This window comes from Apteryx rowi, unplaced genomic scaffold (genome assembly GCF_003343035.1).
Source record: "Apteryx rowi isolate R43461 unplaced genomic scaffold, aptRow1 scaffold_402, whole genome shotgun sequence".
Taxonomy (NCBI): Eukaryota; Metazoa; Chordata; class Aves; order Apterygiformes; family Apterygidae; genus Apteryx; species Apteryx rowi.
Window position 1 is genome coordinate 110,490 of NW_020450552.1, and position 15,678 is coordinate 126,167.

The 15,678-nt window shown below is 45.4% G+C and overlaps 1 protein-coding gene across 1 annotated transcript in view; it reads left to right on the forward strand.

Annotated features, from left to right (window-relative positions):
- Nucleotides 1-15,678, forward strand: part of LOC112970710 (histone-lysine N-methyltransferase SETDB2-like) — a 50,422-nt gene that overhangs the window by 13,280 nt on the left and 21,464 nt on the right. The window contains exons 10-14 of the mRNA XM_026075388.1: nt 331-415; nt 1,410-1,518; nt 2,341-2,672; nt 3,859-3,947; nt 6,001-6,108. Of these exons, the coding sequence (XP_025931173.1) occupies nt 331-415; nt 1,410-1,518; nt 2,341-2,672; nt 3,859-3,947; nt 6,001-6,108 (723 nt within the window). The remainder of the gene's footprint in view (nt 1-330; nt 416-1,409; nt 1,519-2,340; nt 2,673-3,858; nt 3,948-6,000; nt 6,109-15,678) is intronic.

The window sequence follows — 15,678 nt, forward strand, 5'->3', positions numbered from 1 at the left end:
GTCTATAGGTACTGTATTTTGAGATGAGCTGATACAATAATCAAGTTAGCTAAACAGGATAGAATTTGAGTCTCAGCATGAGAACTGGGAAAGAATATAAAAGCAGCTGCCAATCTCTTAGTATGATGAGCTGGTTTTTACAAATACTATTGAGAACCTATCTCCTCAATTCTTAAATTCAAAATAGTCACAGAACTTGGAGTGACACAAGACTGCAGACTTTGGTGTAGTTTGTTCTTTATGAATGGAAGACTATTAGAGAAATGTGTTGCAAGAGTTATTTATGGGTCTTTTTGTCTTTTATAATTTGCTTTTGACCTTTCTGTACAGGGTTTGTCCAAGGAATTTGAATATTGCAGCCATGAGAAGGCCTGGAACTAGAATAGCTGTTCTTCACAATCACCGGCTAAAAATGGTAATAATAATAAACGGCTTTAATAGGTTCATTTTCACTGTGCTGAATATATATGTTAATTTTGACCTTTTCATCTTATACATTTAAAAAATTCTAATGAACTTTCTTCATGAGATTGTGTCACGCTGCAAGCTAAGCTGGTGTGCTGGAAGCTCTACCCCATCCCTTCTACATTATCAGTCCTCCAACATGTTCCCTGAGAACAGCACTAATTCTACTCACAGCCTTCCCTCCTTCACCCTCACTCTTCACTTCCACTCCAGTTATGAGAATCTCTGGAAATCATTCACCTCCTCTGTCCCCTGTTGTAGCTAATTGCCGTGGTGGGGACTCTGAGTGATAATGTTTTCCTAATGTTTCCCCAAAGAGTAGCATAGCAGGGAGAGAAGAAAATCTCAGAAGTTGGATGCAGTTATCTCATCCAGTAGCACAGCTGGGAGAATTTGTTCTCATCTGGGTGTGAAGTGTTGCCTGGAAATATGTGCAAAGGAGGGAAACTGTGGTAAACTTACTCTGTGAGTTTCATTGCACTTAAGGAATGTGCATCGGATTTCCCTATGAACAGTCAACAGTGCTGACCTTTCTGGAGCTCCCACAGTTAATTGCCTTTCTTTGGTGGGAGAGGAGAAGTCTTGCCACTTCTGTTCATTTTATTGAAACCGTGTAAATAGCTTGTTCGGGCTTTGGTTTAGCAACTTATGTAAGCATGGGTGTAAATCCTTTTGAAGTCAGTGGGACTTAAGCACTTACTTAAATGTCTTATTGAGTGGGGAACTCCTTCCAGCTCATTTTGAATGGTAATTTAAAATTAAGATGTTTGTTGCACTGCAATAAGTGTTTGGGCTTTTGAAACTCAGTCATATCCATACCTTACAGTAGGTTTAAAACTTTAACCCCAGAGCCTTAAAATCCAGATGCTTTCCTGTGTTGACCCAAAGCTACATACAGCAACGATACATCACAGCCTTTTCATTAGCTTTTGTTCTGTTTACAGGAAGTTGATACATTGGTGCACAGTGCCAGCTCAGATGAAGATAATAGTTCTCAACCTCATCAGTCAAGCAAAACAAAACTAACCACTGGAACAAAGAAAGGAAAAGAAAGTAGGTTTGCAGAGCTATAAATACAGCACTTTTTGTAGGCTTGTGCCCCGTCAGGTGATAGACTTAAAATGCAGACAGTGATCTTTGCATATGTACAGGCCTATTCTCCACATAATAATGATGATGATGTCCGCATATAACACTTAGGCTGTCTTACCAGAGCTTAGCAGTRCAGAAATTAATACTACCTTGCATATTGCAGTGCATTAACTGCTACAGGGCAGTCTTTTGCCTGGAGATTTGATCTTGGGAAATGCTGAACAGTCATGAGAACAGTTTCTCAAATACAGTGCAATTCTGGGAAAGTCAGTCTTGCGAAATATTATCGTCACATCCAATACTTGTTCCAGACAACAAAAATAGAACAGGATATAACGATGGGGGCAGGGGGGAGTGGGCTCAACCTGGAGAGAGAGTGTGAAACAGATGATATTTGCATGTGTGTCTTGTTTCTGTTTTAATTACAGTTTGTCATTCTCTCCAGAATGAAATTAAAGGTGGAGGAGGATGATAAAATGCCATGTGGAAGAAATCAATTTGGAGTGGGATTTGAAAGGAAGGGAGAGACTAGGTTGCTCCCCGGAGACTTGAGCAAGTGCTTTAGGAGTTGCAGCAGGAAGTGTAGCGATGAGAGGTGTAAAAGGGCAGAGCTGTGTTCTGGCCTTATAAATAGCGAGGAAGCTCCGTACATTTTGGAGAACAAAGGAAGGTGTGTACGTAAGAGTTTAGAGCCAAGCAAGGGAAAGGCTTTGGCCCGTAGTGTCACTGCTGACTTGCTTTAAACTGATACTGAAAAATAGCTTTTTATATGTCCATTGACAGAGTCCAATCAGCAGCAGAAGGAAGAACATCCGATGCAAATTGGAGAGACTGAGCTTGCTGGTGGGGACGGTGCAGAATGCAAAAGGAAGAGTCTGTCTCAGCAGGGTGCTGCCTGTGACCTGTCGGCTGTGCTGGATGATGCTTGTGCTGTGAGACAGTCCCAAAATGTACCACAAGAAGCTGACTGCAAAGAGGAAAAAAACAGGCAGGCAAAACAAAAAGCATTTTGTGAGGAGGCTGATGGTGACAGGGCACTTCTGAAGAATGCTAATGACGAAAATATTTATATACTGGATGCCACAAAGGAAGGAAACGTGGGGCGTTTTCTTAACGTAAGTAAAAAGTTGCATGTGTTTTCTTAGTTGTTTTGGCTTAAATAAATAAATGATGTATTTGCATAAACCTGAAAGCTTTCATAAAAGTCTGTCCTTGCATAACCCAAATGTGTGTTGGGCGCATGTCAAGGCAGATGATGTGGGGCTTCCTGCACGCTGAAGTGACAGAACAGCCAGTTGGGTTGTGCAGGCCGGGAGTGCCTCTCTAAGATGCATAGGATGTAATGGGTGTAGTTTTTGCCAGCACTAGGCCCAGGAGTAGAATATCCCCAAGTAATGTGCAATATCTGTCTCCTGAATTTTGAGTGGCCTTTCTACAGTGGTCCAGAGAGCAGGTGGCACATTTTAGTGAACCACAAGCCTTCTCCCAGCCTCATTTTTTGTTCCCAAACCATTGTAAATTCTGATTCAAGGTAAATTGTGTGATACCCTAGGAAGTTTCTCTACAGTTCTATCGCAGTTTGAGAAGGTGGTCTTGCATACTGTGTAGATATCTGCTTAATAAGTGTCTCTCAATTTTGAGTTGACAGAAATAGTAACAAATTTCAAAGAACTCCCAATTAATATGAATACTCCATAYGCACATCTGCACATACTCTGCACTTAACTTATTTTCTCCCCATTGGCATCGGTACATAAATATCTTCCAGCAAAATTCTTGCATAGTTTAAGCTGTTCCTCATTGCAGAAGTAAGATGATGATGAACAGTCCATCTTTCTCAAACCTTTCTTCTGCATCTGTGACCATACATGTGTTCCTATACACAGCCGACTGACCTTTAGCATCTCGTACCCATTTGCCAAAATACACCATCATTTCATCTATCACTTGCTCCCTAGCACTGCTCTCCTGACTGACAGTGTGATATGTCTGTCACTGATTATTTGTGATGCATCCTGCAACAGATGAGGAAGAATTCTCACCATAAATTACTGGAGGACAACTTGATAAAAATAACTTGATTTTTCTAGGAAAAGTACTTCTGTAAAATGACAGAGATAATACTTTAAAGAGTCATAGCAAAAATCAGTGGTAGTGGCATTGAGAATAGAGATTTTATGTTGATTGGAGAAGGGGAGGAAGGAACTACCTTTAATAGTGACAGATATCTGACACAAAATAGGTTCTTCAGCCAAAGACTAGGTGTTTCATTGATTTTAATCCAAACATTCTGTTTCACAGCACAGCTGTTGCCCAAATCTCTTTGCACAGAGTGTGTTCGTAGAGACTCACAACAGAAGTTTCCCGTGGGTGGCGTTCTTCACAAACAGGTGAATTTAAAAAAAAATGATATCGTTTATTTAAGGCACTAGGGGAAAAAACACTTCTTAGCTATTAGGAAAATTTATGCTAAGTGGGCAGATGTTCAGGTCATGAAACCATAAAACTATGTTCTTGYTGGTGACTTCTTATTGTGCACTGAAGACTCGAGGAATACAGCTATTGATTATTATTACTAATGAGTTTTTCTTCAGTTTTGCACTGAAATGTGAAGTGAGGCAAGCTTGATTTTTGATGCATCCCTTTCAGTGATAGTCATCTTCAGAGGAAAAATAGATTTAATTCAGAATGGTCATTCTGAAAGCTAAGATACATTGATCCCAGTGTTGCATCCCAAAGCATGGTCAGCAGATCTGGATCCCATAGGGCAGGGTTGGAGCCTGCAGAGTCTTAAGGCCGAGACACTTTGTCTGTTGGCCCAACAAGCTGGCTGCAGGCCTTCTCCCCACAGCTACTGAGAGAGGCAGGGCTCTGTGTCACCCCGCATGTCCTGGAGGATGGCAGAAGGATATTCAGAGATTGAAATTTTCCCTGGAAGCTTAAGATGTGGGTCTTACCCCTGTGGATGACACGAAGGAAGCTAGAGAGAGCTGGTGCCAGTGGGGCATAAGATGAAGAAGACGGCTAAGCTGGGGAAGAGAAAGGTTCATTGTAGGAAAGAAGCAGAGCTGATGGTTGTGGCACTGGGAGTGTTAGGTGAGAATTTACAATACAGAGGAGAGGGTTTTTTCCAGAGAAGTGAAGACAAATGGACTCCAGGGAACACTGATCCTCTGGGGAGCCTAGCAACCCTGGGCCCAGCCCTTGGTCCCRTGCTAACACAGATGCACTGTGATTACCCTGTAAGGAGAGATTCAGAGGACTCTGAAGACAATGTTTTGAAATACAGCAGAAAGAGATTTTGTTTTAGCTAGAGTCTCTTCCACAGGTACTTGGTAAAGTAAAGAAACATATAGTGAGGTTTGAGGCCAGTGAAGAGAAGTAAAAGTGGCCAGCAGAAGACAGTTAGGGAAGAAAAGATTTTGCTGAAGGAATGTTCCTCTGGCTTGTCCTCTCGCTTTCTAGCAATCAGCTGTTTAGAAGTTTTCTACATTAAGGACTGCATCTAGATCATCAAGCTTAATGGTGCATCTTCTATGAGCTTGCCTGGTCCCTTTTTCATCTGTTTGACATTTTTGTCCTCCAGAACATCCTAAGGCAGCGAGTCCCATATTGCAATTATGTGCTGTTTGAAGTCTTCATTTTGTTTGTTCTCAGCCTGCTGCTTGATAATTCACTGGATGTCCTTTATTTGTCCTGTGAGAAATATCAGAGAATTGCTCCCTTCTTTGTAATACTCATATTTTATTGTATCTTCCCTCAGTTGTCTGTGTCTCAAATTGAAGCATCCTAGTCGCAAGTATTTAATTTGGTATTTGTTTCAGACAATGAATTTCCTGCGTAAGAAATTGCTTCTCTTCCATTTTTGTCATAGYGGTTGGTTCATAGAAGGGGTATGAGGAGCATGCATTTACTTCGAGTCTTGGGCTTTGTGCACAGAAACAGTGGAATTCCATTAAAATGGAGCTTGTCAGACCAAAGATGATAATATTCATCACCAGTGTATCTATGGATCTGTTTGAACTTAGATGATGCACTGTACGTAGTGAAAAGAACAAAACTGGTTGTATTCCCATTTGTATGTTTTCACTGATACATGCTCTTTTTGTGTGTGTGTGTATGTGTGTGTGTGTGTATGTTGTTTCCCAGAATTTACCTGGAAGTTAGAACAGGTTGTTTAGACTCTGACCTTATGGCATTGCTTGATGAAATTCTTTTCTCCTAGCTATGGGTATTTACACTCTCCGTAGCTTTGGTAGGCAAAGCAGCATGCATGTGCCAGAGACTCCTTGTACGTCTTGGTTCTCCCCCAGCAAGCTGTCTGTGCAATGCTTCCTGTCCCCTTCTGTTTTGGGGTCTGCATGTGAGTTGTTGTTGACGAATTGTAAGCACAGTACTCTTTCAGTTGGTTCAAACAAATTGACCAAGTGTTTTATTTCTTAGGCATGTGAAAGCCGGAACTGAACTTACGTGGGATTATGGTTATGAAGCTGGAAGCATGCCAGAGACAGAGATTTCATGTCAGTGTGGATTTCAGAAGTGCAGGAAAAAAACCTTATAGGCAAAATTTTCCTATTGTCAGCACTTGGTGTACCTGGAGATTCATATACTGGAAGGGACTATGCAGTGAACAATGCACTTCAACAAATCTGTGGTGCTAATTATGTCCAAATAAAATGCCTCTCATCTGATCATTTTTTTTAATTCACATTTAAATTTCATTTTTATAGTTTGCAGTCAGAACTGCTTGTCATAAGAATAAGCATAAAACTCTTCCTAGATTATTTCTGTGCTCCTAGTCTTTTTTTTCCTCCTTCCTTTTTCATTCACAAGCAAAGTTCATGATATACTGGAAGAACTCATCCTTCTGTACAGTCTGCAACAAAAACAAGATTGATGCAGAGCAACAGTTAGCTGATGTTATTTGTGCCCTTCCAGAAGGCTGAGTTAGGAAAACTCAAGATTTCTGAAACTCCTATGAATGCAATTCGGTCTGCTCGGAGGTTGCCAGAAGGTAATGAGAATGATCTAAGTATACCTAAGCCTGGTAGATGCAGTGAGACAAATAGTCTTGAATGGTGATGAGGTTAATCAGAACAGTTTTGCAGAGCTGTGGTTGTGCTACAAAGTGAGCTGGGAAAGTCCTGCTCCTGCAGGGGAGAGATGACATTGCTTGTTTGTTTGATTGCATCCCTCTGTGTGATTATGACACACAGAAATCTCTGAGAAATCCACTGTGCCTCATTTCAGTGTCATGATGTATAATGAGTATTAGGTGGGACACAGAAGTCCCTCTTGCCGTGGGGTTTGTCAGCAGGTTGGTAGGAAAGAAACAGGCTATATTAGATGACACCGAGTGCAGGTGAGTGAGGAAGCTGTAAAATTTGATAGGTGCAATATTCTGTCTCTGAAATAGAGCAAGGCATGGGTATGCAGAATGGGGTAGTTGTGGCTTTTGAGTATGCTGGAGCCTTGTGCAAAGAAAGCAGATTTTAAACTGCCTGTAGAGTTCACCTTACCTTACCTTAACTTCCTGAATTTCAGAAGCTTGAGTTTTCTTGGTGTTGATACTCCAGAAGGTCGTGCATGTAAGATCATGCAGAATTGTCAGGTGATGTTTGCTCAGCCATTAGCAGATTTTACCATTGGATTTCCTGCTTTACAGAGCAGAGACAGAAACACTGTTTGCAAAAGGCAGTGACCATTTAGGCAATTGCATATGGGAAAGAAATAGGCTCGAGACTGCTGTAGCCACAGAGTAGAGATTCCAAGGCTACATCTATATTGCAAAATAAAAATGAAACAGAAACCAATTCTTGGCCCTGAGGCCAAGAGGCTGCAGACTGGCTAATGTCTACATGGCTTAGGGTTAGACCCCTTTTAATTGGTTGTGTCTTTGCTTTATTACTGTGGACAAACATGGTACCTGTGGCCAAAAGAAGCTGTTTTTTTGTTTTGGATGCTTCAAAAGGAAAAAAATATAGGATTGTGTTGCAACACTGTCAAGAGTGTTTGTTTTTTTGTTTTTTTTGTTTTTTTTAATACTGACTGTGGATACATGTCAGATGCTTTGGAGTGTGGGCAATTGCGTGGGCATTTTGGATGGGGCATTTAAGGGTGCAGACACTGACAGGATAGCACTGGAGGACTGTGTGGATTGGAGCATGGATCAGTCTCATCCACACTGCCTTGTGGAAACAGCTGCTTTAGTGGATTGTCTCCAGAACAGGGCCTGGGACATGCCCTGGGGRGAGCTTGCTCCATCCAGAACAGAGCTCGAGGCAGACTACCAACCAGCAGCGCCCTTCAGAGGCCCAAACTTGCTCCCTGACCGATGGGTACGTGGCAGTGTATCCCAAAGCAAATCTGCTGTCTAAGGCTTAGCCAAAACAGTACAACGCAGGAACATCTTCCCTGACAAAAATGTTTCAAGTGTAAACAGAAAACAGATGTGTGATGGCAGCTTGAGTGGGAGAGATGCAGCTAATCCCACAAATTCATCCACCAGACACCTTCTTCTAATGTTTGTTCGCTTACTAACTCCTAACTGAAGACTCCATTACAGCTCCTACGCAGATTCCTCATTAACCACCACTGATGCGCACTACAGATGCTGTATGACTTTTCAGAGCTTCCTGTATGGTCACACTGGAATTGGTATTGTGACTGGGATTTGAAATGTAGGCTGCATAGATCAAGAATGTGGTCTGGCAAGAGAAAGAGCACCATGGTATGTGTCCCAAAATCTGAACAGTTTTGTTACCAGACAATTGCATTAATGTGTCTACTAAGGCTGCTCCATCTCCTTCTCTGCCTCAATTCCTTTATGCATATTGTAAGCCCTATGCCTCTGTGTTGCTGGCTTCCCATCATTTGCAAGAGAGATACCTTCTTCCTTCCTTAGTTGGATATTTGGGGGGGGGGGAGGGGAGGAAACTGGATTGGGAGGTGGTCCTTAAAATCCTGCCTTGCTTACAGTGGAGGGGAAGGAGTGAAGGAAAGGGAGGTTCATAGTAGGTTTTTCTGATCCTAGGAAATGGTGGGCAGGGAGAGAGGCTCAGACCTGCACACTTACTAGCTTTTACATGGGGATACCAAGAAAACTGAGGTGCTTCTGGAAGCATTATTTCATTTCAGATCCCCTAGCAGGGCAGGATGGGGTTCCTACATCCCCAGCAAGAGAGGAGGGACTCTTAATCATAAACGTTAAGCTCACTCCTAAGTACAATTTAATCCTCTGTCAAACATCGCATTCAGCTTTGCTTGCCCAAAGACATGCTGTGTGCTGTGCAGAAGGGGACTGCGGGTAGAGGAACCGAGATGAGAGGCATGATGTTGTCAGGTACGTACCAAAACATGCTACAATTTGTCAGCCTTAAGGAGTGGAGGGTAATGCTCTATGCTGGGAACCATCAGCACAAACAATTTCATGGCTGGCTCACTGGCACTGCCTGTATTTCCATGATGCTCTCCAACCTCATGGTAATCTCAGTATGCATGAGGATTTAAAGCCCTCTAAAAATGGATCTTTAACAGACATTTCAGAGCTGTGGGGAAGCCTGAACTGGGTATGAAACCTCGACTCTTCTCTCCCCCAGCCCTGTTTGAGAGCCTGGCGTAACATCAAGCCAACCCCTCCTCAGCTTTTGTCCTAGTCACTGCACTCTGTGCTTGTGTGTGGTTTCATCATACAACTTCAGGACTATGTACAGAAGAGCAGGGTTACTCCCAAAGTTGGGGTAGAGGAAGAGGAGTTTGGACTTTCCCCACAGACCTGGCTGCTTAGCACACATACTGGGAGTGGAGAGGGGCTCTGGTTGCTTCTCCCCAGCCTGGAGGAGCAGGACTCCTTAAACTACAGCTGATTTATGAGGGGTTCAGGCCTCCATAAGGGATGCAATTCATCAGATCAGGTGGAGGCTGGAGCTCCCCAGCCCCAGGTCTCACGCAAGGGTAGAGTTCACCTTCAAGGGTCGCAACCACCCAACTCTGGGCACATAAATTGGAGGAGGAAACAAAGGCCCCCACATGCCAGCATAGCAGGGAGGAGAACGTCTGTCTCTGACAACTGTCTGTCCTCCCTGCCTCCCCACACACAGACCTGCTCCCTGTCATGTTGCTAACCTTTGTGCCTTGCCTCTTGGTGTCCCATGCCTTTTCCAACCAAATCTACCCTTTGCCTTCCCTGCCCTCCTCAGTTCTCTCCCACACCTCTGTCACCACTAGATAGCAGCAGTTAGCATTCAGCTTGGTTGCTTCTTGCCTTGTTGGAGATCTGTCTTTGCTTGCGGGGATTATGTAGGAGAGCATCAAACAATGTCAGAGATGTCAAACTGCCTGGCCAGCCTACTAGTAACCCTACATTGGTATAAGCCTTTTAAACAAGCGAGGATATGGAAATTATCTTTCCCTCTCCAAGCTTACTCTGAATGTGGAAGAACAGATGGAAATAGCACAAACAATTGAAGAAAAGGGTACGTTTTACTGTTGTTGATTGTGTTTTCCAGATTAGTGGCAGGAATTACAGTACTATTAATGTCCATACTGGGCTGGTGAGCAAAAGCTCTACTTCTTGTTGCAGAACACAGGCCTGATGTTTCCAAAGACAGAATAGTTACTTGCTCTATGTGGTCTGCGACTATCTGAGAGCCTTTTGTCAGCGTGAATCTTACTCTAGATGCACATATTTATGAGACAGGGTTTACCTGCGTTTGTCAGGTCTGTGTTCAGACTGGTGCTTCCTCTTCCTCCTCCTCCATATGAAGATACACTAGAATAAGGAGTTACAACCCAGCTTCTAGTCCCCTCGCAGTCTGATGCCTTCAGCGCTTGTCGCTCCAAGATATGAGATCATAGCCTATACTCTTGCAAAGAACACACGATTAAAAAGTAAGTGCTCCTTCGTTGTAGCTATATTAGCACAGGTTCTGCTGAAGGTGACTGGCGAGTATCCTCTGCAGATAATGGCTATATCAATTAAATAGGGGTTGTAATAGTGCTTGTCTGAACTTGATCTCTGCTCAGTTACCGTGTTGCACCTATAGCTTTATCAGTTACTCTGCTTGTCTGCCCTATGCAGCTCAAAGATTGGCATATTTCTGAATAGGGTCCCTCATGTCGTTTGTGTGTACTTTCAGCAGAGTATCATGTAAAAGAACTAAGCACAAGCACCAAAGTAAGAATAGGCAGCAGTGTTCCAAGTGAAACACCTCTTGGAGCCTATGGGATGATGCATTTGGGCCTTCTTGTAAGCCTGTGAGGGATATCAAAAGACAGGAAGAGTGCCTAATGGGAATTTAATCTCATTGAGATGTGGAGCAGGGCTTTGGAGATGCCTTGAATTCACAGTTTCCACTGACCTGAAGAGAAGCAATTCATTTAAGAACATTGACAGAGGACCAGCTGATTCAGAAGTAATTCTGAGACCATTTTAGGGTTTTTCAGTGCGGTGTACCTTGTTTTTAGTGAAGWGATGTGGTCTGATGTTGAAATTTGCTGACTCTCCACAGTCATCAAGACAGTGAGCAAGGCTGCCCCAGTTGAGGCATTCTGATAGGGGGAAGCAGAAGGGCTCCAAGAGCTACCAAGAAACAAATATTAGTGCCCAAGGTGAGTGTGCAGTCAGCTGAAGATCTGCTATAGCATAGGTGTAGGAAAAAAATGGTTTGGAGCACATTTACGTTGATGTGTTTTGCCGGAAAATTACTGAAAGAGCTAATTTAAAGCTCCACTTATTTCAGAAGAAATACATGATTCGGAATCTTTCAAACAGGGATTTGGAACAAGAGATCACAAGAGGTTTGTGCTGGGTTTTCCTATACAGAGAACTTTTTTTCCTCTGATAAAGAGTAAACTTTTGTTAGAAAAGTTTTCCTAGTGTAGGAATCTTAGGTACCTGTGAGAGCACTTGAATCCATTTGACTCGTTCAAGTATCATCTAGATAATAGATACCAGAATCGACGTARTGTATCATCTCAGTAATACAGATGCAATTTAACTGTAGGTTGGACACAGTGGCCAACCTTAGCTCTTAAATGCTGCATTTGGGAAGGCACAAAGGGACTCAGGAAAATAGCTGGCATATGTGTAGCAGTACTGAAAGCCAAAGCTGTTTCAGCCAGTAAAGGGAACTGGTCTAAAACTGTCCCATTTTGTATTTGGTTTGGCCACTCAGTGAGCCAGAACGTGCCTGTTAAGTTGTGGGGGTGAAACTATATGGAAGGTGGAAATCTAAGTTTTGTTTCCTGCTGAAATTAATTATCTCATGCAATGCAGCAGGACTTCATCTAGGCCTGAACCTTTGTTTTACTGGTCTTACTGTTTCCATTAAATCTTGAATCTCTGATGTTCAAAAAGCTTGCAGAATTACTGCACCTATGTGAAACAGGAACAGGAAATCTGTTGTTTTTGTGTGTTACATTGTAAAAAATGTACAGAGTAATGAGCTTCTCTTAGTATTGTTTGTGCTTTGTGGTTAGCTAATGCATGATCATAATCTTTTTACAAGGGTAACAGATCAGCAGATAGCTAAAGGGGATCAGCCTATGTATTACCCATTCGATAGGCTTATGAGTAAAGAAGCACAAGCAAAGCTCTGTTGTGAGGAGTTGGCAAGACAGGAAGTCAAGTATCTCCAGTCACCAAGGACAAGTCAGTCTTTGACCTTCTGACCAAAAAAACTGCAGGTCAGTAACATTTGGATAGTTATAGTTTTGGTCACTCAGATCTCTCATAGAGTCTGTTAAAGAAAGCTATGCTGTGGCCAGAGGTTATACCTAGTCTCCTGAGGCTGAAAGGATTGTACTGAAATTCCCTATTGGAGGTAATGTAATCTATGATGGATTGGGACAGCTACTCCCAGGACACCCAGTAGCCTGTTGTTTAAAACACTTCTGTAAACTGTGTGCGTTTCAGATCTCTGCAGGCCTAGCGGGGATTTTATCCAGGTCTTCTGTGTTCTGGATGAGCACTGTAATTAGTGGGTACTGAATCAGTGTATTACAGAGACCATCACCACTTCTTCCACCTGAAGGGGGCCTTGTCATCCRTTTCTTTTGGCTCATTTGTTTGTTTTGTTTTGTTTTGTTTTTAAAGAAAGTACTAAGTTCCCAAATTTTTTGTACCTAGAGCTAGACGGCTGACCGGTCAGAGCTGAAACTTCAAGGGCTGAAAAATGACAAAATAAACATGACCGCTTTGGAAGTAACACAGAGGCAGCACGTCTGTGAAGTTTCCTCCAGACTGGTGCAGGGCATTTCACCAGATCAAAAGCATTTAGGAACTTGAAACCCCTCTCTTTGCTATCCGTATTTCAATGATTTATTGTGCGTGCTGCTACTGTTGGAAATATTGATTGTAGGAGGAATCCTACTGTCTGTTTGCAATGTCATTGACTGTCCCTTCCTTCTAGGCCAGCTATTAGAGAAGTTGGATGTCACCGTGCTCCTCTGCCAGTCCAGCATCAAACTGTCCCCTGAGGGCTCTGCTGGCCCACACACATCTCTCTGCCTCCTCAGCGAATCTGTCCTGGTCAAGTGAAATATAAACATTAATGGTCATTGGGGAGGGGGGAAGGTTCTCTTCTGGGATGACTTGGGATGTTCCCTTCCTCATGAAAAATCACTTTGGAAATATCTGTCTGAGCCTTTTGGGGGCTCTTCCTCTTCCTCCCCCCTCCTCCCCGTACTGCAGAGGGGGGGTCACTCCCCACGGTGCGCTCGCCATGCCCCTCCGTCTCGCCTCCCGACAGGCGCGGCGGGGGGGGGGGGGCGCCCCTGCCGGGGGCGGGGATCGAATCCCCACCTCCCACGAGAGGCGGGGCGGGAGCCCTCCCTGGCCACGTGGCCCGCGAAGCGGGACCGATTAACTGCTCATCTTCGGCCCACGCCGGGGGACGGACGGCAGCCAGGCAGCCAATCAGCGCCGGCGGCGGGGGCGCCAGCGAAGCCCCGCCTCCTGTTGCCCCCAGACCCGCGCTTCTCGCTCCCGGCGCAAGTCCGGGCAGCGGGCGGTGGCGGTAAGGGCTTCAGCGGGCGCTACTGAGCATGCTCCGTTCCGGGGTTGGGCACGCCCACTTCCGCGGCCGCCCCGCCCCGCGCGCGGAAGTGGGTGCTCGTGCGGGCCGGCCTGTGACGGCAGGGAGCGGAGGGGTCCCCCTGCCCTGCCCTGCCCTGCCCTGCCCTGCCCTGCAGTAAGTACCACAGGGGCGGCGGGGGAAGGGAGGGGATAAGGAGGGCCACGGGCAGCCCTCACCGCACGTCGTAGTGCTCGCTGCCCCTCGGTGCCTGGTCCCCCTCCCCCTCCGGAGCTCAATGAATGGGCCGGGCCCTCCCTGCCTGAGCTCCGGGCGGAGGGAGGGGCTGTGAGGGCGCCCCAGTTCCCCCCCTCCCCCCCCGGGCGGCGGCGACCGTTGCGCCGCCGCCGGGCCCGCTCGCCGCCGGCGAGGCAGGCGGTGGCACGGCACCATGGCTGGGGGTCCCCGGCGGCGGCGGGAGGCCCGGGCCGGGGCCTGGCGCCGCGACGCCTCGAGGCAGCGGGAGGGCGGCGGCCGAGCCGGGGTGCGCTCGAAGCGCGGGGGGCGAGAGGAGGGAGCGCGTACGTCTGCCGCCCCGCGCCGGCGGCGGGGGTGCGAGCGGCGTGTGCCGAGCGGGGGAGCAAAACAACCCTCCCCTCCTCGGGCCTTGCTGTGTTGGCCCGGTGCTCTCGGCCCTGGGCGCGCCTGGTTTCGGGGCGCGAGGAACCGAAACTTAACCTGAGAGGCACCAGCCTTGCCCCGTAACAGATGACGTTGCCTTTGCTCTCTTGAGGAACCGAAACTTAACCTGAGAGGAATCGATGGCGTTACCTCTGCCCTCTTTCTCATCTGCACCTTTTTTCCTCAAGCCCTGTTCTGTGGTGCTTAGTACACGTAGCAATGTTGGAACTGGTAGTTCCTTACAAATGGCACAGCTATGTTTAAAATGCTGGAAGCAGCATGTCAGTAGAGGACAGGGTGTTACTGCAGGGAGATTACCCCCTTGTTCAGTGCTTTAGGGAGTATCTGAGGACCTCTGAGACTTACAGCTCAAACACCTCGCAAGTAGCTGAGTTTGGTTCTGGTAAGCAACCTCCAGTCATCTCCATTATTTGGATCAGATATGGTAACATATGCCTTTCTAAAGAAAAGATTTTTTTCATGCTTTAGATCTCTTAAAATATCTCCCCTGTAGCAAGCGAAGGGTGGTCAGAAAAATGGGTTTTATTTTGTTTTTGTTTGTTCTGAAAGTCTTGCAAAGGCTGGATGTATTTATGCTGCTAATGACTTGGGGGTGGGTGGGGAGGTGCTTGTGCAGGTTGTGCCTAGCTGGTGTGTGATTGGGACTGCTTCTTTCCCCACAAAGTGCAGATGGAGGAAGCAGTGTGTGGTATAGTAGGCCTGCAATTTCCTTCTTTCTCCTTCAATAAATTGATTCCTGCCCTATGATGAGCTGAAGAGAAGAGCTGAACAGAAGCTATGGCACTGGGTTTAGGTAGTTGGGAGACTTGGGTTCTTTTCCTTACCCCACTAGAGATGTGCTCTGTGACCTTCTGTGCCTCGGTTTTCTCCTGTCTAAAATGTGTAAATGGTATTTACTTGCAAGGATGCTTTCAGAATTGGTTCAGGAAAATAAATCATTAAATAAACCAGTAATGTTTCAGGAAGATCTGTTTGAAAGTTGTGTTATCCTGGGCACTTGGCAACAATATTAGCATCTCTCTTTTTGCTTTCTGTTTTGTTTACTGGTTTTCTCCATTCTGTCACTACTGAAAAAAGCTGTGCTTGTCAGTGTGTGTTTGCAGGAAACGGCTCAGGGCTCAGAGAAGCAGCCAGAGGCACGTGATTGCTTCTTTCTCTTGACTGCTTCTCCTCTATTTTCTGTTTTGCGACTTCAGCTGCTGTGTCATTAGTGGAGGGCTGTGGAAGCCTACTCTAGCTGGCCCTGCTTTGAGCAGGGGTGATTGGACTAGATGATCTCCAGGGGTCCTTTCCAACCTCAACTGGTCTGTGACAGGCCTCCAGCTTTTATAGATTAATTAGTCACCTCTAGTCCCTACGGTCTACTTCAGTAGCAGTAATAGTGGAAGCCACCTGTGAAGAGTTG